Below are 21,455 nucleotides of genomic sequence, written 5' to 3' on the forward strand. Positions count from 1 at the left end.
TTGAAAATATATTATATTAAAGAGTCAAAATCTATAAAATTTAGAATATTTAATATGAAGGTATTTATCAATATTATTTTAGAAAAAATGTATAGAAGTTGTAACATTTCTACTTGACCTTCCAATTGCTATTTTATTTTATGAAATTGCTCTCAAAACAATATAAAACGAGACATAGCAATAAAGACAGTGGAAATCTCGTCATGAATTACTCAATTCTTTAGTCAGTCATTTGGTAGTTTACATAGAAAGAGCAAATTGTTACATATAAAATATATTTATAAAAAAAACATAGTAATATTTAATTGTAACCGATTTTGTGCAACATAATTAAAATAAAAATAAATGATACCAAAAATGGATTAACAGTCAGAAAGACACATAGAATAGAACAAATGAATAAATAACTTAATGAATTTAAATAAAAAAATAAGATTTGTTGTGTTTTTTTTTCATAAATTAAATGTTAAAGGTAAATAAGGTTACTTTAAATCAAATTAACATAAAAAAATATTTGAATTTTGTGCATGTTAAAGCAACACCTTGAGAAAAATTCCTAAAATTGATTAAATTGAAATGTCCGCCTCAGCTGAGGTCTGATATAAAAGAAAACTAACCAATTATTGTTCGGTTACGATTTTTCAACAAATTTATTAATGAGAATTTGAGCGAAGTTAGGGAATAGACAGGAATTGCGTTGTAGTGAGTTGTAGGAAAATATTTATGATTATTATATTTTTTTTATTAATTGTCATATAAAATTACATCATGTAAGCATGTAAACAACAAATTACAACAATTTCTATTCTAACGCGTAATATTTTTGTACATTAAAAAAATGATCAAAATACTTTTTTTTATTTAAGTTAATTCTGGCTTTTCAATTGTAGTGTCAGCGGCAATCGAATGTAGTGGCGTAGAGTTGTTGCCCTCATTAAGTAATATCATTCGATCTGTTGTACAACAAGCATTTCTTATTTTTTGACCGATATATAAAGCAAGGAGTGGAAATGGGGTCATTATTGCAACGGACACCGGTATAATAATCGTTAAGTCGGCCTGTTCTAATGTTTGTAATAAATAAATTGCGATTCCTGTGTTCTGTATTCCTGTCTCAATTGATATAGCTAGACAATCAGATGACGGTTGTCGTAGAAGGGTTGCTAAAATTAGAGCAAATAAATATCCACACCAGGGTAATCCCATGCCCGCTAAAATTATTTCCCACGAAAAAAGTTTGAACAAATAAACATTGGTATAAATAGCAAAAACGACGATAAAAATAATTAAAGCTGTACTGCAAGGTTTCAAAATTCGTACAAGTATTCGACTAACGCGTGGTAAATACTTTTGAATCAAAAGTCCAATTCCCAGGGGAACAATTAAGGCAATCGCAAAAGTTGCGATTTTGGTGTAAGGAACACTCATTTTTGCCTTATCAAATATTGTCTTTCCCAATGTAAAAAGCCATAGGGGCATCATTCCAAACATGCTGAATGTTGAGATAGCCGTCATCGTAATACTTAAATGCATATTACCCCCAAGTATCACAGTCCAAACATTCGACGCCCCACCACCGGGAGAAATTCCAGTGAAGAAGAGACCTATTGGGAAGAAGAGTATCCTGAAATTTATGAAAATTTGTTTCAGACGTTTTTAAACTTACCGAGCGCGAGTTCTGGCGCAGAAGGAAATAACCAAATTCCTAGAAAATATGCAATTAGAGGCATCAACAAAAATTGTCCACAAAAGCCAATGACAGGGCCATATGGTCGTAACAAAATTTTTTTAACAACATTCAAATCCAATGCAGCTCCAAAATTTATGTACAAAATTGACACAAGTAGTGCTACTGTGCCCGTAAATATATAATCTATAGTTCTTTTATGTCGAGTCACAATCACATCCAAAAAACCATCTGCTCTCCTTGTTTCAATAGAATTCGGAACTTTCAATTGCACATATATTTCACTCTGTCCCAAAAGAATACCTTTGAGTGTCACATTTCCTGACCAATTTCTACTAAGAGATACATGTATTTTCTGGAAACTTTCATCAACTTCTACTCGATCCTTGTTATGGCTAATAAGTTGCATTTCCGCCATGTCATTCACAATCAAATCCTGTGCAATATCTTCTAATGTAAGCTCAATTGTATTGAAGGAATCCATGGCCAATGATAACTTGTCTGGTTTAAATGTGGCTTTACATGATATTAACCCGACAGCTGAACAAAAAACCAACAGCGGCGAAAAACAGAGACACAAGAGTAGAAGAAAGAAAAGTGGACACATTTTAATGTCGAATTTGCGTGTCAAAACTCCTGAAAGTAAATTAATGAAATTTTATTATTTTATTTGCAAGACAATTATTGGTGATGTCAAAGTTCTTACTGATCAAGATAGAAAAATACGTGACCAGGTAATATTTGAATAGGTATACAATTTTAGTTCAAATAACGTGTATCTTCAAAATTCGAAATGAACTTATTTCTTTGGCAGAATAATTACTACTGAGCAGCTATAAAAGTTATTTCGAATACACATACATATCTCATTGTATCATAGATAAAAAATATATTTAAACAGGACTAATTATTATCTATCATACTATTTTTTTAATGTTGAAGAATAGTAGAAACCATTGTAAAATTATCTAGTTTCCAAAAAATATTTATTATTTCATTTAAATATATAATATGTAACTTCTAATTTAATTTTGTCTACTTTGATTTTGCCATAATAAGTTAATATTATTATCATTAAGTCACGTAAAGATAACGCAATTGAGTATATCAGGCACGTAGAGTAATTAATCTTAAAGATGTAATCAATTTATAATAATCATCGAAATCATCAACTTAAAAAAAGGGAGGCTAAGTTCCTGGAAAATTAGTATTCAAACTTATTTTTACCGCATTTCAATTTTTTTGAAAAAAATGCGGTATTGTGCTCGTGATTTCGTCTGTCCGTCCGTCCATCTGTGTGTTGTGCCACTTTAATTTTGTTTGAATTAGCAGGTTTGGCGAAATCTCGAAAAATTTATGAAAAATCATGGAACTGAACACATTGAAATGCGGTCAAGTCATTCGTTTTATAAACGAATGCAATTTATTCTCGTTTTATTTTCTGAGTTTTCAACGAGTCCTCATAGGTTCAATTTTCCTGTTTTTTTTTGGTGAAGCGAGAAACACTTTAAAAACTAAAAAAAAAAAAATCCGTAAAGTAGAATTTGTGATATTTTTATATCAATTTTTTTGAAAAAAATAGGTATATTTCGTCTGTCCGTCCGTCCATCTTAGCAGGTTTGGCGAAATCTCGAAAAATTTATGAAAAATCATGGAACTGAACACATTGAAATGCGGTCAAGTCATTCGTTTTATAAACGAATGCAATTTATTCTCGTTTTATTTTCTGAGTTTTCAACGAGTCCTCATAGGTTCAATTTTCCTGTTTTTTTTGGTGAAGCGAGAAACACTTTAAAAACTAAAAAAAAAAATCCGTAAAGTAGAATTTGTGATATTTGTGATATTTTTATATCAATTTTAGGTATAGGTATAAATGTTCATTGTATGTGTTCGTGGATGTATTTAATGCAAGGAGACTCTTTGAGCAATTGCACACAAAACCGGAATTATATGTATTGATTGTAAATTTAATAGTGGTAGTTTTTTCTTGAGTCGGCCAAGTAACAATTGCTTTTTAGTTTTTCGAGATGCCTTCAATAAAGAGGAACTTTTTATGTAGTTTGAATAAAAGTTTTGTGCTCCTTGTTTACTGTTGTTCTATTAGGACTAGTGCTTCGAACTCTGAAAAATCCCAAAAATGTAAATTGAGTGAGAATGACGGAATTTGTAAAAGTATTTATGAATGTCCGAAATCATTGAATGACTGGAAGCAAAACGTATCTTCAGTAGTTTATTGTTCTGAAGAAGACCAAATCGTTTGCTGTGAGAATGAACAAAGTCAGACCACTTTAAGAAAAAGTGAAAAAAGTAAATTATATTTTCGGTGGTATTTTGAATTTTGATTTGAGTCCCTTATTTTTTATTAGAATGCTTGGAATATCTCAAATATACATTTGAACAAACTCAGAATTTACCAGAGGATCCAGAAGAAGATGATTTGGAAATAAGTTTCTTAGATCGTTGTGGAATATCTGCACAACAATATTCCATTGTTGGTAAGTTTAGAATCCTTAGTTTTAAATTGAAAAGAAAATAGGTTGATTTTAAATGTTTATAAAAAAAGGAGGAGAAGATGCTTCTTTACGAGAGTACCCTCATATGGCCGCTATAGGAGACAACACTTTAGAAAATTTTATTCATTGGTTTTGTGCTGGGTCAATTATAAGTGAATGTAAGAATACTTTTATTTCAGGTGGAGGAAGTGTTGATATTGTTTCTTTTAGATTTTGTTATAACTGCTGCGCATTGCATTTTTACCAACAAGCAAGTGAATGGAAATATGATATCCCCTAAAATTGTTAAACTTGGTGCACTTAATGTAGATATTCAGGAGTCTACTGTGGAAATTTATCAAGTAGAAAAAGGCATTATATACCCAGATTATCGTAGCCAATTTGTTTATAATGACATAGGGCTTTTGAAACTGAGGACAAAGGTTCAATTTAATATAAACATTCGTCCAATTTGCCTTGCAGTGGATAAACATCAAAATCACGATCAAGTATGGGCAATCGGATGGGGCAGCTATAAGAATGCATCATATGAAGGTATTCTCCAGAAACTTCAATTGCCACTAGTATCAACTAAAGAGTGTAGCAAAACGTATAATGCAAAACGTAAACGATTGCCGGAAGGATTGAAAGACAGCATTTTGTGTTACGGTGCTGTTAGGGGTATTGACACGTGCCCCGGTGCCTCTGGTGGACCCATTCAAGTGGTAAACAGTGATATTTATTGTTCGTATTCCTTAGTAGGCGTCACGTCTGCAGGAGTTAGATGCACTGAAGGATACCCTGGACTTTTTACTAAGGTGTCGGAATACTTAGATTGGATAGAAACAACGGTTTGGGGTTGATTTTGAACATGTAAATACATAAGAGTATCACGTTACACATCCTTGGTCAAAAATGTGCATGTATATGGAAAAAGATAACATTAGTCTAATACGTGGCAGCCAAATTATTTATATCTTTTAATTCAAATAAATTCACACATTTAAGCTTTTTCAAAAATTTTATAAGTGTCAGTGCAAATTCACCATTCTATTTGTCTTACTTCAAGTCAACCTTGAGGTTGTGTATCAATTCAACTATGATATTTATATACATATGAAATATATGTATAAGTACTCCGATTCAACAAATATCTTACTTTTTATATGTTTACTTAAAAATCACTCTGAGAGAATATTGAATAAAATTGCATCACGTTGCATAATAACAGCCATTAGGGAAATTGCAGAATAAGCAAAATCATTTGAAACAAACCACACACCAACATTGACGACCAACAAAATTAAATTATATTTTGTAAATAAACAATTTCTTATTATTACTTACGTTGATATTTCCCTCAAATTTGATAAAATTCACAGCACTACTGGTCTTGACGAATTATTCGATTCGACTGCACGAAAACACGACCTGCACAGGTAAATAAGCCTTTTTTATTGTAAGTACAATGTGTAAGAAATGTGATCAAAACTGTCGTTGTTATTTATTAAAGTAAATTTGGCACTTTGATATTACAAAAATCTGAGCAAGTTCATAAGCTGATACTCATTTTTGCACTAAAATTTAAGTGAATATTTTTTTATTTAGTTCAATTAAGCACTGACAAAACCTGATAAGACCTGGACGTTCAATTCACATTTTCGATTTCACTTTTATTTCACTCAAGACGAATGTACAATGGGCAGACAAAATATCCCAGTGTGAACTGTTTAATGCGATGTAAATGAATTTCGAGATGTAAATAGGAAAGAAAATAACAATGCAATGATTTCGATGCTTTAACACAATCTGTGTTTATTTATTTGTCAAAAATGACATTAAAAATTATTTCTTGATTTTAAATTTCAATGTTGCGGCCACCAGATTTCTGCGACTTTGCAAGAAAATCAGCATGTTCTTGGTAGGGAGTCTTGCCAAGTGGGATGTCTTTCCACAGGTCGGGTGTCAAGAAAGCGTAGGTCTTGGCAATGGCAGCATACGTTGCCTTTGCAAAGTTACCCAAGGTTGTGGTGGAACCACGTGAGGAGGTGTAGCAATCATCGATACCAGCCATTTGAAGAAGTTTCTTAGGAACTGGGGCAGATACGATGCCAGTACCACGAGGAGCTGGAATCAAACGGACAAGAACGGAACCGCATTTGCCAGTGACCTGAAACAGAAAGAGAGAAAGGAATTTAAGTATGTTGTAAGAAAATTCCGACTAAAATGATGTTTGCGTGAGTGGATCAGACGTCTTTAACCATCTTCGGAGCATCAAATGCTCCTCCGTGGAAACCGCAAAAGAAGAGAAAATAAATCATCATATAAGAGTAGGTAATTATGAAATGTATGAGAAATAAGAATAAATATAAATACCTTGCAAGGAACGGTGTGAGGTTTACCGATTTTGTTACCCCAATAACCACGACGAACCGGAACAACCGACAATTTGGCCAAGATGATAGCACCACGAATAGCGGTAGCAACTTCTTTACTGCACTTGACGCCAAGACCAATGTGACCGTTGTAGTCACCAATGGCTACGAATGCCTTGAAACGGGTACGTTGACCTGCACGTGTTTGTTTTTGTACAGGCATAATCTTGAGAACTTCATCGCGGAGTAAGCGACCCAAGAAGAAATCAATAATCTCGAACTCTTTAATTGGCAAAGAGTACAAGTAAATCTCCTCTAATGAGCGGATTTTTCCTTCACGGACTAAGCGTCCCAACTTAGTGACTGGAACCCATTCCTTGGAATCTTCCTTTCCACCACGCGCTCCACGGCCACGACCGCGACCACGTCCTCTACCCTTGGCTCCGCGAGATCCACGACTGCCAAATCCACTTTTAAAACCACTACCTGTGCCAGAGGCACCACGGGCTGGAGCTGTGTCCGCCATTCTGAAAGAAGAAGCACCACATTTACAATTAACATGACTTAATGGCTCTATTAGGGTTATGTCGTATATTTATTGAACGTAATCAGACATTCTTGGCCATCTTTAAATATTCAATGAATATTTTCTGGTGGAAACCGCAAAAGAAGAGACTGTTATTCATCATTATATTATTTATCTCTGCCTACAAAAAAGCTTTATCGAAAGCGTCGGTTGCATCGTAAAAGTATGGCCGCACGTGGCATTTTTTTCAAATCTTTTTTTTATTAATTTACAACTCATCTGATAGAAAATAATAACTTCCTAACAATAATCGAATGCAAACTCTAGCGATCGAAAGCATTTTTGGTGAGATATTTGGAATTTATTGATTAAAAATTAAAAAAAAAAATAGGAGCTTACTTGTGTTATGTGTATCTCTGATGAAATCTGGATGAGAAAAGAACGAATGGTGGCCGAATTGAAAAAAGTACAACACTTGTACAAGAAACTTGAAACTGGGATGAAAAAAGGGTCCCATACTAACTCGACTTGTACAAGAAACTTGAAACTGGGATAAAAAAAACTCACCTAGTTCACAAATCGTCGTTATTCCGATTGTGACATGGTGAAAACCGTAATGATAACAATTTCAAGAGAATGAAATTAATAAAATATAAAAACAGCATATAAATAAAAATATAATTTTAATTTACAACTATAAAAGATTATAAAAAAAAGAGGTCGAATTGATCTCTTAAATAAATATATTAGTATCTACATTTTTGCGGTTCATTTTAATTTTGAGCAAATTTTTTCCCTTCGAATTATCGATACAACGGTATTGTGAATTGATCAACCTCCAGAAAAACAATGCAAAAAAATTTAAGTACTTAGAAAATTAGGAAAATTTGTAGTGTATTGAATGAAAAGCTAGGATAAAATGTGGTTAACTAGTAGAATTTTAGCAAAATCACCATTTATTGTGGTCCTTAGTATTATGGCAATTGTTTTGCTTTCGTCATCAGTTGATGGACAAAATAGAGCAAGCAAATCCCACACAATCGAAAATCTACAAAATGAGAAGGAATTCAAGAAGCTTTTGAAAACCAAAAACAACATCTTGAGTCTGTTTATGATGAGTACAAAGGAAAATCAAAATATATTAAAGATTTTCCGAGAGAGCTCTGAGTTAGTTAAAGGACTCGGAACTTTGGTTGTCATCGATTGCTCTGCCGGCGAAATGAAAAAATTCTGTAAAAAACTCAAAATTTCACCGCCTTTTGCGATAAAGCATTACAAGGATGGCGAGTATCACAAGGATTACGATCGAGCTATCACAGTAACTAGCGTTTCGAACTTTTTGAAGGATCCGACTGGTGATCTCCCATGGGAAGAAGATGAAACTGGAGTGGATGTAGTACACATTCCTGACCCCTCAGTACAGTAGACCATGACTTGTATGTCAATGTAATCAAATTTAAAATGTCTCGTTTTATTCAGGCACTCACCAAATTACTCAAAAAGGAAAGACGGCCAATTTTAATGATGTTCTACGCTCCTTGGTTTGTATTTTTACATAAAGAACGTTAAAAAAGCTTATTAACTAACGCTTTTCTTCTTTCAAATAGGTGCGGGTTTTGTAAACGTTTAAAGGTAATTAGAATTACATATATGAATTTTAATGAAGAGTCATAACATGCTTTTTTTTTCTTTTTATATGTAGCCTGATTTCTCGCAAGCAGCTACCGAGCTAAAGAAAGACTTTGTACTGGCAGCCATAGATCTTAATCGTCCAGAAAACTCTGCTCTTAGACGACAATACAATATTTCTGGTTTTCCAACTTTGCTTTATTTTGAGTAAGAAGAACACTTTTCTGGTTTATAATATGTATTTTATTTTTTTTTATTTTTGAAGAAACGGTGTACCAAAGTATACATTTGAGGGTGAAAACAACAAGAATGGAATTATTGCTTTTATGAAAAATCCAACTGCAACACCACCGAAACAGCAAGAAGAAGACTGGTCTGCTGTAAGCAGTGAAATTGTCCATCTTACATCCTCTAGTTTTGAACCAGCATTAAAAGACGAAAAATCTGTTTTGGTAATGTTCTACGCTCCCTGGTATGCAAATTTTCTTTTGCAACAGTTGAAATTATTTCATTACCATTGCTCAATCTATTTAGGTGCGGTCATTGTAAGAAAATGAAACCGGAATACGAAAAAGCGGCTGAAAAAATGAAAATAGAAAAGATCCCAGGGGTTCTTGCTGCCTTAGATGCTACAAAGGAATCTCAAATTGGTGCCAAATATGGAGTTAAAGGATATCCTACAGTAAAGTATTTCGTGAATGGAGAATTTAAATATGATGTCAATGTCAGGGATGCCGATAAAATTGTTGAATTCATGAAAGACCCCAAGGAAATGCCCTTACCTGAACCTGAAAAAGCTTGGGAAGAAGAACCCTCAGAAGTTGTACACTTGAATGATGAAAATTTTAAACCGTTTTTGAAAAAGAAAACTCATGCCTTAGTTATGTTTTATGCCCCATGGTATATTATTTAACTTCGAAAAAACACTTTAATTTAATCTACTAATTGTTTTTTTTGTTCTAGGTGTGGGCACTGCAAACGAACAAAACCAGAATTTGTAAAAGCCGCTGAAAAATTTGTAGATGAGCCAGGCATAGAATTGGCCGCCGTTGATTGTACAAAATATCAAGCACTTTGTAGTTTTTATAATGTCAAAGGATATCCCACCATCAAGTACTTTAATTACTTAAAGAATGTAAGAGATTATAACGGAGGGAGAACTGAAGCTGATTTTGTCAAGTTTTTGACGAATCCAGATGAGTCACAAAAGGAAGAAAATACACCCAAACAAGACACATTTGGAGAATACCCTGGCGTTGAGAAGGTGTTATTGTTATCTGAAAAGAGCTTTGATGATGAATTACAAAAATACGATCAGGTATTAGTCATGTTTTATGCCCCTTGGTAAGTATTTATCTAAATAAATTATTGTCAATTCTTTTTTAACATTTTTTTTCATGTTAAACAGGTGCGGTCACTGTTCGAAAATGAAACCAGCTTACGTTGAAGCAGCTGTGATGCTGGAAAATGAAAAACTTTTCAATAGCAAAATAGCAGCTGTTGATTGTACAGTGCATAAAAAGTTGTCTGAACGTTTTGAAATACGCGGATTCCCAACATTAAAATTATTCTCAAAAGGTCAATTAAAAGCTGAATATGATGGTAAACGCACAGCCGAAGCTATTGTTGAATACATGAAAGCAACTGATAAACAATCAAAAAGAGACGAATTGTGATTTACTTGAAAAATTATTTTTAATAGGTCTAAATTTTTGATCATTTTCCTAATATAGCATAAAATTACCATTTCTCCTTACTAATAAATGATAATAAAAAATTAAAAAAAATTGTCAAAATCTAGTTTAACAAAAACTTAATGAATTAAATAAAACTACACTTTTTATAACTAAAAAGCCTGCCTAGAATTTCGTGTTACATTTTCGAAAAAAAAAACATGTGGGATGCTGAATTGTTTTCTTTCGAAACTTTTTCAATTATTTGAGTTGATTTCTTATTACATTAGGGCTGAGACTTGAATTTTCTTTCCCAAAAATATTTTGAAATATCATTTTAATCAATCAACTTTTATATTCAACAATTTTTTTGTATTTTTTTTTTATTTATTAAATTGAGTTTGACTTAAAAGATAAAATTATGATAAATCGGACAACTCATTATGCGTGATAATTAGCAAGGCTGATTGATTATTTATAATTACAAACTAAATAAATAGAATCTACATTTTTCTAGCGATTGACGTACATTATATCAAAATTCAGGGTTTTCTTATTTTCATTTTGACTAAAATGCCTAAAAGAAAAACGCCTAACCTGAATGAAAGGTAAAACTCGTTGTGAAAAACTTTTTTCCATTTTTCCGTACAATAATGTGTGTTTCTGTGTGTGCCTATATTTGCCGACGAGTATATATAAATGCGTGTCTTTTAAAATTTGTCATAACGTTTTTATCCTTGATCAAGAGCGGACAGGTCATAACGTGCAAAAAAAAAACTTATAATATAGAAAAAAATATATATAACATAAAGAAGAATCAAGATTTTAAAAAATACTATTAATTTTTTTTAGTACAGTGTCAATTTTCAAACTAAAGAAAGAATTTACTTGTCAATTTAATTTGAAAAATTTTAAACTTCAAAATTCTTGACGGATTTCCTTTCATTTCAAGTGTTTTGAGTGGCAATCCAAGTTTCTATAAAGTTTTCTCCTTTAAGTAAATTTTGTTGAAAAGTCAAAGAGAATATTTTACATTCAACAGGTAAATTTAGAATATGTATTGTTTGTATCGCGAGATTGTTACCATTTACAGAGCTCTATAAAATAATAGTGACCTTAATAAATCAAGCGATGAACCGATCGAAGACTTTAAAAGATAATATTTTTTCACTTATTATTTTTGTGTAAAAATATTAATTTTATTTTAAATAAAAACAAAAAGTTGGAAAAATAATTTGTGTGGTGTTTACTCTTAATCAATAAAACGATATCCATTTGAACCCTATGAAAATAAATGATAGAAATTAACATATTGTTCCGTTGGAATATATATTGTGTCCTTTGAAAAATTATCATTTGAAAAATATTAAATTTCATTTTTTTAATATTATTTACATACCACCCAATGACCAATGAATAATTAATGAGGAATGTGAGCTACATGTGTAATAATAAATAAACATCATTTAATGACTCCCGAAATATAATTAATAATGATTCATTAATCATTTTATCCTGATACTAAATAAGAAAGCAAAATGAGTTTTCATCGCACCTAAAAGGTACAACGATTAAACACATAAAATCTTTTAATAAAATGTTGTTGTGTGACTAACAGCTCCCAGGACGCTCACTAACCTACAAAAAATGTTAACACTGTAATTCAAATCTTTAATATACAGAAGGTGGAAGTATTTTACGTGGGTCTGTAAGAGATAAAAAAATATACAAATTGAATACATAGGTTATTTAATTAAATATATTGCAATATTAATTGTATCTCTATTAAAAGATTTTTTGCACATTGTTTAATGAGCATTTACTAGATATTCCGTATCAAAAATAGTTGTTATCACAAAAAGTTTAATTCTACTTAGAAAATAACTCATTTGTATGTTGGTAGACCTAGCAAAATTTGTTAATTTTTCAACAATTTACATTAAATCTGGATTCTTAATTGATTTCATTAATCGATATTTTTAAATTAAAACCAGATGTTCAAATGTGAAATGTCTGTGACCACTTTTTTCGACACCTTCAGTTTAAGCACAATAATTGTAAAATTTCAATTTGCATGAAAAAAACCAACGCATTGAAATTTGCAGATAATACGCGAAAAATAAAAATTCGTAATCATTCATAGCCCATTGAAAAAGTTTTAATTAAAATTTAAGAAAAATTGTTAAACTAAAAGTTGTCTTTTATCATAATATCAGGACATTTTTTCTATGGTATGATTTTCTTATGTATGTACCTGCGTTGAAAATTGTTTCAAACATATTTTTATACTCTTACCATTTATTTTTTGTGAAATATTATAGACGTACATACACTGAAACAGTATTTTAAAAAAATATGGTGTTTATCCGGCACAAAAGCAAAAAATAACAACCAAAACTTTTATTATATGTATTTAATTGTTAATAACTTGTACCATCTGACAAAAACCAATAATATTTCTTTCGAAAGCTGGACGCTTACATGTGTAAGAATATAGTTTGTAAATTAAATTATACGTGTTATTTAATTTTGATAATTTTTTATGAGTATCCTTAATCACGGTTCATCAAGCTCAAAAATAAAAGTACCTACATATTACACAAAAGACGAACGTCACACCATAATTTAGTTCATAAACTTTGAATAAAAGAAAGAAAAACATAAATCTCTTGAAAGTTATTGAATGTTTTGTATCAAGTTTTTTTTATAAATATAAGTCTGAGTAGCTCATAAAAATCAAAGTTATATAACATTTATAAAATGGACAGTTTGATAAGAAAAACCAAATATACTATTATTGCTTAAATTCAAGCTTAAATTCAAAAAATGTTTTAACAAGTTTTCTATTAATATTAAATAATTACAATTTAACATTAACCACACTTTTTTTTGCTAATCTCCTCCATAAAAATATCAAATATATGACATCTTTGGCATTTTTTCATGTCAGGCAGATTATCCTCTCGCTATATATTTTCTGAAAAGCAAAGGTTGCATTAAATAAGATATTTTTCTAACAAGTCATATTCAACAAGTTGCAGTTAAATTTAAAAACACTGAGAAAGTTGAATATTTTTTGAATGACACTGTAATATTCTGATGACGATCCCGCCGGGAAAAATATAAAGTAAATGACCGACGAGCTTGACTAAGTATTTTGTTTTCGTACATGTGCAAACACATTGAAAACTTTTTAATTCACCATGTTTCAATATAAAATAAAAATAATACCTACAAAGGTTCTAAAAAAATCAGGTTTCGTAAATTAAAAAACATATATTTTTTTTGTATGTTTTTATGGCTATAAAAAAGTAAAAGAATATCTTATAAAAAACAAAGCATCATCAAATTTGACTTTTTCACATTGCATTTTTTTTCGCACATTTTTGATAAAAAAAAAAAAATGCCACAAGAGATATAAAGAGCACGGATAAGTTACTATAAATCAAACTTAACATACAGGTAATAGATATATCCGAACAAGTAAAGGCACACAAGACACCAACCACACGTTAGGAGTTTTTATGAAAATATGTTTCATCATTTGTTTATATTATTCTAGGGATCTCATATGTGTTGTGTGGGTTATAAAGTAAAAATCTCACCATAATATGTTGTACTCATTTACCTCAAAAGAACATGTAATTTCAAGAAAACGAGAAAAGTAAGAATTGTGGTTTTAATGAAGTATTTTATTCCACATATTTTTATTAATAATTGAATCGAAACGAAATTTCTAAATTAAGTTTTTAAAAAAATTATTGTTGTTGTTGTTGTTGTTATATAAAGTAAAATAAGCAAAATAAAGTAAAATATTTAAATTTATTCGCCTAAAAAATAATAATTGAAAATCAAATGAAAAAATATCAACAAAATTTCTGAAATTGATTTCTTTTTAATTTTGCTTGAAATGACATGTTAAGCATCTGTAACTGACGTAAACTACTCATTACGTTGCTTGTTTCTTTTTTTTTCACTATTATAGAATAAATTGGAGATATACATAAGTAAATATGTAAAAAATGATGCGAATTTACATAAACAGTTTGATGTAACATTTTTTATCACAACATATTTTTTTCTTAAAGGTACACGTGCAACTAAAAGTTGTCCAATTAAGTGTATAAAACACACATTTTTAACAACGTAGTCTCTATACAATTACAATGGTTAACGTTCATCATTATTTTTTTTTTTATTATTACCAATTGTATTATTATTATTAAACCTCTTAGAAAAGCACCTGATGTTTTTTTTAATTCCAGATATTAACTTAAAAATTATTCAAATTAAAAATATAACACGAGTAATTTAATTGATTTATAAACATATAAAAATATTTCTGTCTGTCAAAGTATATCTTTTATTCTTCACTTTAAAAAAAATGTTCCTTATCAAGAGATACATTATAACATTGATTTTTTTTTTAGCAATGACGTCATAATTATTATTCAACCCGAATATACCGAAAGTATCGAATATTCCTGACTTTTTTTTGTCATTTTTATCTTTCTTTGTTACGTTCGATATGATGACGGTGTGCATCTAAAAATTTGTTTGACTTTAATTTGGATTTCATCAACCAGAGTTTTTGAGAAATAAGATTAAATGCTTTGGGCAAACACTGCAGGACATACAGTAGTTGCATGATTGACGACAAGCTTTGTTAAATTTATTTGATATACGGTACTTGAATACATGCTTTTCCAATTATTTACAGTCTATTAGCATATTGATTAGTTTGAGATAATTTTCCCATCACCCTTGTGTGCTTATATAAATAAAAGAATAAAAATATTACAAAAAGTATTACCTTAAGCAGAGTTTACGAAAAAGTTTATATCTTTCATGGGTGCTTTTCGAATTTAATACTGATAACGAGATAAATGTTTTGACAAAATCGTTGCAGTTTTTACACCAATGTCCTTTATAAGTTTGTATGGAGAAGCAAATGTGTTTTCATGTGGAATCGATACCCGAAAAGGGATGCTCATATGTTTATTTATTTTATTTTTTATCAATAGCAATATGAGGATACCGATATACTTCTTCGTTATGCTAGTTCATATACAAGGTACCAGGCGTCTTGATTTCGTTCGCTACAGTTTCTCTATATTCGCATGAATTCATTCAATCAATAGAATTCCATGCAGATAATTTTCCGCACAATTTCATTACGAATATTAAACACATTTTTTAAGTCGATGACGTTTTTGAAAGGCGAACATTTTGCTCAATCCGTTCAATAAACGAGAAAAAATTAAAAATGATATAAAATCTACATTAATCTACTAAAACTATAAATATATGAAACAGATAATACAACTCTCACAGGTTAAAGGCATATACAACTAAATAGAAATTTATAAATTAACCCTTGATCTTAGTCCAGCAGTATACTGTAATTTAATGTTCAATTATAAAACCGATCATTCGGTAATTAATCGTAATACATACTACTTTAGTATGGGAAAGATAATATTTATATACAACAAAATTAATATTAGTTCAGGTTAAATATAATGATTCAATTATAAAATTTCACTGATATATTGGCTAAATATTACATTTGAGAAAAATCTTCAATTTTTTGTTTCAGCTTTATTAAATAAAAAATTATTAAAAAAAATCTATGCAAATACAATGTATACTTTTTTCAAAGAAGACAGTTTTTCTTGTTAACAATTCCGTAACACAACATCTAATTAAAAAAATCCAAAAGTTATTCTTTTGTCATGTCATCATCTTTTTCTCCTTAACAAGCTCTCCTTAATATGACGTTTTATGTAAGTTGATAAGATACTAAATGTAAGGAATTGTAAAACGAAACTACTCTCTCACAGTTTTGATTGAGATTCCATAAAAAATGAGTAAAAATTTGGTAGTTTTTTTGGCTTTCGTCTTACCTGTGTACTTTACCACATTGACATTCTTGTCGTCGAAAAAGTTTACCTTTTTATAAAGATCAGATTAATCTTTAAATTAAATAAATGACATGAAATGCTGGTATTAATTGAATAGTTATAATAAAGAAAAATATCGTACGGGTGGATGTTAATGTTAATCATATTTATATGTAAGCATTTTTAAAATACTTTAAATATTTTTTTCATAAAAAATACATTTCTGTTTTAATTGAATTTTCTTTTAAATGAAAATACTCTATCGGATATTACTTCCTGTCTTTGATAAAATTAGAGTGTCTTTGCGAATCATTTTTGATGTAAAAAATTCAAACACGAATTCCTTTTTTTCGTACCTATGTACTCAAAACATTCTCATGCAATTAGTGAAAACATAAATATTATTGACATTTTTTGTCCAGTGACAAATTTACAATTAAAAATTTACATTCGGTTATTACAAAGCTATGGGATGTTTTTAAAAATAGAAATTTTGATTCACAAGATTACTTGTGGCCTGCGCTTGTACCCTTGTAATCTACAGATAAATCCGCCACTGCTTTTGTCACGCAAAATCAATTTGAATCAATGTCTATCTCGTTTACTTCCTGTATATCAGGCTATATTAATCAGTCATTTTTAAATTTGCATACCATAGTAGCAGTCCGTAGTAGCAGGTGTTGATGATAATTACTATTTCACACTTACTAAAGTACACAACTTTGATAATAAAAAAAACTGCTGAATATGAGCTGTTTAAGCCTCATGAAAAAGATAATAGTTTCATACATATTTGAAAGTATTTAATATGAATAAAAATTGACGTACAGTTTTCAATAAATCACCACTGCTCACGCACATTCATTTAAAAAAGTTAATTAAAATACTCATTCCGATATGCATTGAATATATCACTTTATAGTGAGTAAAATATTTAAGCTTCACTTGTTACACTTAATACTGTATCAAGGGATTAAATTCAAAGCAAATAGCTTATGGACAGTACTTAGATAAGTATTTGCGGGTATATAATTTATGGTCGTATACGTAGGAGGGAAAATATTAGAATTTCTCCATGGAGGTAATAAGTAACGCGAAAATTCCAATGGCCACCCTAGCACTCCTTTCAATTCTCGCAATATTTAAACATACGTTTTTCACCGAAGTTAAATAATCATTAAACCGGTGAATTGGAAAAGCGAATGAAAATACTTTCTTATCGTTTACATTTTTAATCTCTTTTTTTACAGAACGAAAAATGAATTGGATCAAAGTAACTACTATTGGTTTTGCAGTTTTATTCAGCATAAATATAATTGCTTCTGTACATTCGGCACCTGTAGATAATCTTGATAGTAAGTTTAGTTTTTTACATTTTACAATACTATTAGAACATGATAAATTCAAATAATTATTTAGATTCAATAAATGATTTGTATGAGTATCTGTTACAAAGAGAATATACGGGGCATGTGCCCTTGTCTGAGCACCAAATGGAGCGGAAGGCTGTTAGATCTCCATCGTTAAGGCTTCGGTTTGGACGACGAAGTGATCCAGATATGCCATTGCTACACGAAATTGAACAAGAGGTTGATAAAAGAGCACCTTCAGCCAGATTACGCTGGGGAAAACGAGAAATGAGTTTCTTTAATGAGGTACACATTTATTTTTTTAACATGATTTTCATTAGGGTGTTCCAAAATCTTATCTTGTTTCGCGTTTTTTATTGTATGTTTATCAAAAATAACCATGGGGAATATAGAAATTTTATATAGATTTTGAAATTCTTTTTCAAATTAAATGACTAAAAAAATAAGTTTTGTTAGCCTTTTTAGCGATATTTTAGTTGTTTTTTTTTTGATAATTTTGACATTTTAAACTATTTTATAGGTTATTTCTGAACATTTCGAATCAAAAATCAAGAATTAATTTTTTACAAAGAACAACGATCAAAAAATTTGAAAATATAAATTTTTTTTTTCAAAATAATTTTTGGATATGAAAATACAAGTCAAAACACTAATTTTACAACAATATCAAATTTATATATTTATTTATATGTATAAATCAAATTTGAACAATTTTATAATTTTTCTGTAAGAAATAGTACTAAAAAATATCTATATCCCCCATGGTTTTTATTTTAAAAATGAAACGCGAAAAAGAAAACGTTTTTGCAATATCCTTAATAACATTGTGTTTTTATTATAATTATGAATACAGAATGCATTTAGTCAAGATACATTGAGAAGGCTTGCGCAGCGATCACCCTCAGTAAGACTAAGATTTGGACGGTCAGATCCATTATTAGGGAAAAGTAACTATGATGTAAGTAATCCAAATTTTGTTGAAATATTTTTATGAATATCTTTCTTCGTAAAGTTTTATGCACAACTGGATTGTGTACATAATACATATTCGGATTGATCAATTCACAATTTACAAAATAAATACATCCTATTCCTTCTAAAATATTTATTTTAAATTTCCTCAATTTTAGAGGTTTATTTCAATTTTTGTTAAGAGTCTTAATTCTTAGTGCTTTGTATTATATTGGAAAAAATGTTAAAAGAAGTAAAAACACAATAATAAAGTAATAATGAGAAAATAAATAAAATGAACTCGGGGAAGAAAAATAATAAACAAAAGTTAAAAGAAAGAAAAACTTTATTTAATTTATTTGGTATGAATGGTGATAAGAATCACATTGCATTTTGCAGCCAATTGTTCATTTTAAATTAACGTCACGATTAAATACTTATTTAATTAAGATTTACTTTCATTCGATTTGGTTTGAAAAAAGCACAGCTAATGCATTTTACAGGAATTTATTTACTTTTGTAAAGAAAATATAAAGAATTGATTTTGTTGAAGACACTAAATGCTTTTGATTTCAGGCACAAAATAATGCACAAATCATTGATGATTCGATTGAGAAAGGAGTTGGAACTACTCAACAGTTGGAGAATTAAACCAAAAAGCTTACATGAACATAACTTCTCAAAATATTTATTTTTGTATGCATGTATTTGGTTGTAAGCATACATTAAACACTTTTTAAATTACTCCTAAAAAAATATAAAAATTCTAGTGCTATTTAAGCAACATCAAAGAAAATATAAACAAAAAGAATGTGTCTTTTGTGAAAATATCTTGAAAGAATAAATACCTGTATTTTAATAAAAATTTTAAATAAAACTCGCTTATTCTCTCCAAATATGTTTTTAGGTTTCACATTATTTGTAATTTATGTTACATGAATTTTATGTAGTATAACCACAACAGATTAGGTAATTTTTTTAAACCTCGTAGTTTTTTAAACCTTTTTTTTTTATTATGAGTATTAATCAGGTTTAACGAAATTTGTATAACATGAACATTTAGGTAATGTTAGCGGAGAAAAGACGAGTTTTAAATTTTTTTCATACACATTTCTTTATGTAAATCGCTATGTAAGAAGGGAACAAATATTTGTGAAAAAAATTACATCCCTACTTGTAATTTATTAATATAAAATATGGTCAGTAGCCCTATATGAGAGAATGCAATCCATTTCAATCCGAAAAGAACATCACCAAGTGAATACTTTGAAAATAGATAAGAAACAATTGTTTCAATATGTTAACAAAAAATATTTTAAATAACATTCATCAATAAATAAAAATCATTGAAAATAAAATCTATAGTTTTTAGTTTAAAGGGACAGTAAAAATACAAATGTATGTACCATTTTTGGTACAATTTCGTTGTTTCACTGCAGCACACATTAAAACATATGTGTGACATGTCAGCGAGATATTAACACGCACACTTCACAATATAATGTAAGTATGTTTCACTTCAAACCTCTTTATGTTCTGTTTTGTCTTCTGATCTTTATATTATTTTTGTGCAAATACTGTAAGTGGTAACTATCCAGCAGTTGACACCTGTACGTGATTTAACTACATAAAAATATGAGCTACGTTTGTATTTATTTGCTAGCCACTTGAGCAGCTCTTATTATCCTTACACCTTCCTCTGGGATGCATAATACACATTTTGTACGAATAACGAATATACAAGCAACAAACACGCGTTGTCCCAAAATGTACTTCACTCTAAAATTTTATTTATTTATTTTTTTTTTCATTTGTATGGTAAACACGTTCTATAATATCACATAGCAAAGCGCTGTTTCGTCATTTATAACAAATGTACAATGGAAATTCATCAAGGGAATCATAATTAAAAAAAAAATTATACGAGACTGAAGAGAAAAATATCAATTTTTACCGTGAGAAAATGTGGTATATGTTGGATATGTCGTTTGTGTGTCCGTTATCGGGTGTTCTACGGGTCTTTTTTGTGTTTTCTAGTATAGCTTTCTTGAAATAAAGATAACTTTTCAATTAGACAACTGAGTTAAAATAATTCTCTTTTCAGATTTTCGTTTGAAATATGTTATTTTTTGAAAAAAAGTCGCCTACTTAATATTTTTCATTGTTGTTTCGATATTTTTTATAATGAAAGCTAATTTTTCCAACCATCTCAATTTTTTTTATTAAATAGGTAATAAGAATGTAGGTACATAATAAAACCTTAAAAATGAATTGAATGCAATTTATTCGTGATATATTTTTATTTGCGAAAAAAACTTGGGTGATACCATAAAAATTAACATAATCATGCGTTAGCTCATATTATTTATCACATAAATCTTTTATGACGATAGACTTGTAAAAGAATACATAAGGCGTTAACAAAAAAAAAACAACATAAATATGTTTAAAAAATCAGTACTTTTATAGGAGTTGCGGAGAGATGTCGATCAATTTTTCATTGTATTATTTATCATTTATTGTTCCTCATAAGGAATAAAGTGCTAAAGTGGTGAAAGCTATGTTAAAAAAAATATATATGTATGAACAGCGTGACACCTTAATATCGAATATTTGCATGAAATGACATTTTTCTGAGTTTTTCTTCCTTATGACACGCATTGTAAATTTTCCAATCATGACGTGTAATATAAGATGTTAATATAACACAATATATTAATAAAATAAAATTTTACGTAAAAGCTAAAGCTTGTTTCTAACTTGATGCCCGTAAAATAGCATACTTTTATGTTAACTTTTGTCATTATAAACCGCTATTACAGTTAGTTTAATAAAGAATTTTCTTAGGA

The 21,455-nt window shown here is 29.5% G+C and overlaps 5 protein-coding genes across 6 annotated transcripts; 3 read left to right on the plus strand and 2 right to left on the minus strand.

Moving 5' to 3' along the window:
* Window positions 1–705: 705 nt before the first annotated feature.
* On the minus strand, window positions 706–5,854 carry LOC134835595 (ileal sodium/bile acid cotransporter-like). 2 transcript variants are annotated; one of them, XM_063850481.1, is made up of 3 exons: window positions 2,394–2,504; window positions 1,667–2,323; window positions 706–1,604 (listed from the first exon to the last, which is right to left on the minus strand). In XM_063850481.1, the coding sequence occupies exons 2-3, from the start codon at window positions 2,292–2,294 to the stop codon at window positions 862–864; spliced, it is 1,371 nt and encodes a 456-aa protein (XP_063706551.1). In that variant the 5' UTR covers window positions 2,295–2,323; window positions 2,394–2,504; the 3' UTR covers window positions 706–861. The 2 variants fall into 2 exon arrangements, with proteins under 2 accessions (XP_063706551.1, XP_063706550.1); XM_063850480.1 differs by lacking the exon at window positions 2,394–2,504 and adding an exon at window positions 5,527–5,854 and having other exon boundaries at window positions 707–1,604.
* Window positions 3,562–5,519, plus strand: LOC134835597 (trypsin-1-like). The gene is made up of 4 exons (XM_063850482.1): window positions 3,562–3,994; window positions 4,054–4,182; window positions 4,251–4,358; window positions 4,411–5,519. The coding sequence occupies exons 1-4, from the start codon at window positions 3,715–3,717 to the stop codon at window positions 5,040–5,042; spliced, it is 1,149 nt and encodes a 382-aa protein (XP_063706552.1). The 5' UTR covers window positions 3,562–3,714; the 3' UTR covers window positions 5,043–5,519.
* Window positions 5,855–5,968: 114 nt separating the features above from the next.
* On the minus strand, window positions 5,969–7,589 carry LOC134835598 (small ribosomal subunit protein uS5). The gene is made up of 3 exons (XM_063850483.1): window positions 7,480–7,589; window positions 6,556–7,081; window positions 5,969–6,349 (listed from the first exon to the last, which is right to left on the minus strand). The coding sequence occupies exons 2-3, from the start codon at window positions 7,078–7,080 to the stop codon at window positions 6,038–6,040; spliced, it is 837 nt and encodes a 278-aa protein (XP_063706553.1). The 5' UTR covers window position 7,081; window positions 7,480–7,589; the 3' UTR covers window positions 5,969–6,037.
* Window positions 7,590–7,908: 319 nt separating this feature from the next.
* Window positions 7,909–10,546, plus strand: LOC134833639 (protein disulfide-isomerase A5). Its single transcript, XM_063848036.1, has 8 exons — window positions 7,909–8,497; window positions 8,560–8,621; window positions 8,688–8,712; window positions 8,783–8,916; window positions 8,975–9,181; window positions 9,244–9,609; window positions 9,673–10,053; window positions 10,118–10,546. The coding sequence occupies exons 1-8, from the start codon at window positions 8,000–8,002 to the stop codon at window positions 10,383–10,385; spliced, it is 1,941 nt and encodes a 646-aa protein (XP_063704106.1). The 5' UTR covers window positions 7,909–7,999; the 3' UTR covers window positions 10,386–10,546.
* Window positions 10,547–11,140: 594 nt separating this feature from the next.
* On the plus strand, window positions 11,141–19,958 carry LOC134834899 (short neuropeptide F). The gene is made up of 5 exons (XM_063849704.1): window positions 11,141–11,424; window positions 17,536–17,640; window positions 17,705–17,940; window positions 18,509–18,613; window positions 19,183–19,958. The coding sequence occupies exons 2-5, from the start codon at window positions 17,544–17,546 to the stop codon at window positions 19,255–19,257; spliced, it is 513 nt and encodes a 170-aa protein (XP_063705774.1). The 5' UTR covers window positions 11,141–11,424; window positions 17,536–17,543; the 3' UTR covers window positions 19,258–19,958.
* Window positions 19,959–21,455: the final 1,497 nt, after the last annotated feature.

The sequence above is a fragment of the Culicoides brevitarsis genome, chromosome 3 (genome assembly GCF_036172545.1).
Source record: "Culicoides brevitarsis isolate CSIRO-B50_1 chromosome 3, AGI_CSIRO_Cbre_v1, whole genome shotgun sequence".
Taxonomy (NCBI): Eukaryota; Metazoa; Arthropoda; class Insecta; order Diptera; family Ceratopogonidae; genus Culicoides; species Culicoides brevitarsis.

Bases quoted from the DNA above. Each gene is read 5' to 3' on its own strand.
- LOC134835595 (XM_063850481.1), bottom strand. From the start codon at position 2,294: ATGTGTCCACTTTTCTTTCTTCTACTCTTGTGTCTCTGTTTTTCGCCG. The intron at 1,605-1,666 runs GTAAGTTTAAAA...TCTTCCCAATAG, and splicing joins TGCGCCAGAACTCGCGCTCG to GTCTCTTCTTCACTGGAATT.
- LOC134835597 (XM_063850482.1), top strand. From the start codon at position 3,715: ATGCCTTCAATAAAGAGGAACTTTTTATGTAGTTTGAATAAAAGTTTT. The intron at 3,995-4,053 runs GTAAATTATATT...ATTTTTTATTAG, and splicing joins TTTAAGAAAAAGTGAAAAAA to AATGCTTGGAATATCTCAAA. The intron at 4,359-4,410 runs GTAAGAATACTT...TGTTTCTTTTAG, and splicing joins TGGGTCAATTATAAGTGAAT to ATTTTGTTATAACTGCTGCG.
- LOC134835598 (XM_063850483.1), bottom strand. From the start codon at position 7,080: ATGGCGGACACAGCTCCAGCCCGTGGTGCCTCTGGCACAGGTAGTGGT. The intron at 6,350-6,555 runs GTATTTATATTT...TTTCTGTTTCAG, and splicing joins CTCACACCGTTCCTTGCAAG to GTCACTGGCAAATGCGGTTC.
- LOC134833639 (XM_063848036.1), top strand. From the start codon at position 8,000: ATGTGGTTAACTAGTAGAATTTTAGCAAAATCACCATTTATTGTGGTC. The intron at 8,498-8,559 runs GTACAGTAGACC...CGTTTTATTCAG, and splicing joins TACACATTCCTGACCCCTCA to GCACTCACCAAATTACTCAA. The intron at 8,917-8,974 runs GTAAGAAGAACA...TTATTTTTGAAG, and splicing joins CCAACTTTGCTTTATTTTGA to AAACGGTGTACCAAAGTATA.
- LOC134834899 (XM_063849704.1), top strand. From the start codon at position 17,544: ATGAATTGGATCAAAGTAACTACTATTGGTTTTGCAGTTTTATTCAGC. The intron at 17,941-18,508 runs GTACACATTTAT...TTATGAATACAG, and splicing joins AAATGAGTTTCTTTAATGAG to AATGCATTTAGTCAAGATAC. The intron at 18,614-19,182 runs GTAAGTAATCCA...TTTTGATTTCAG, and splicing joins TAGGGAAAAGTAACTATGAT to GCACAAAATAATGCACAAAT.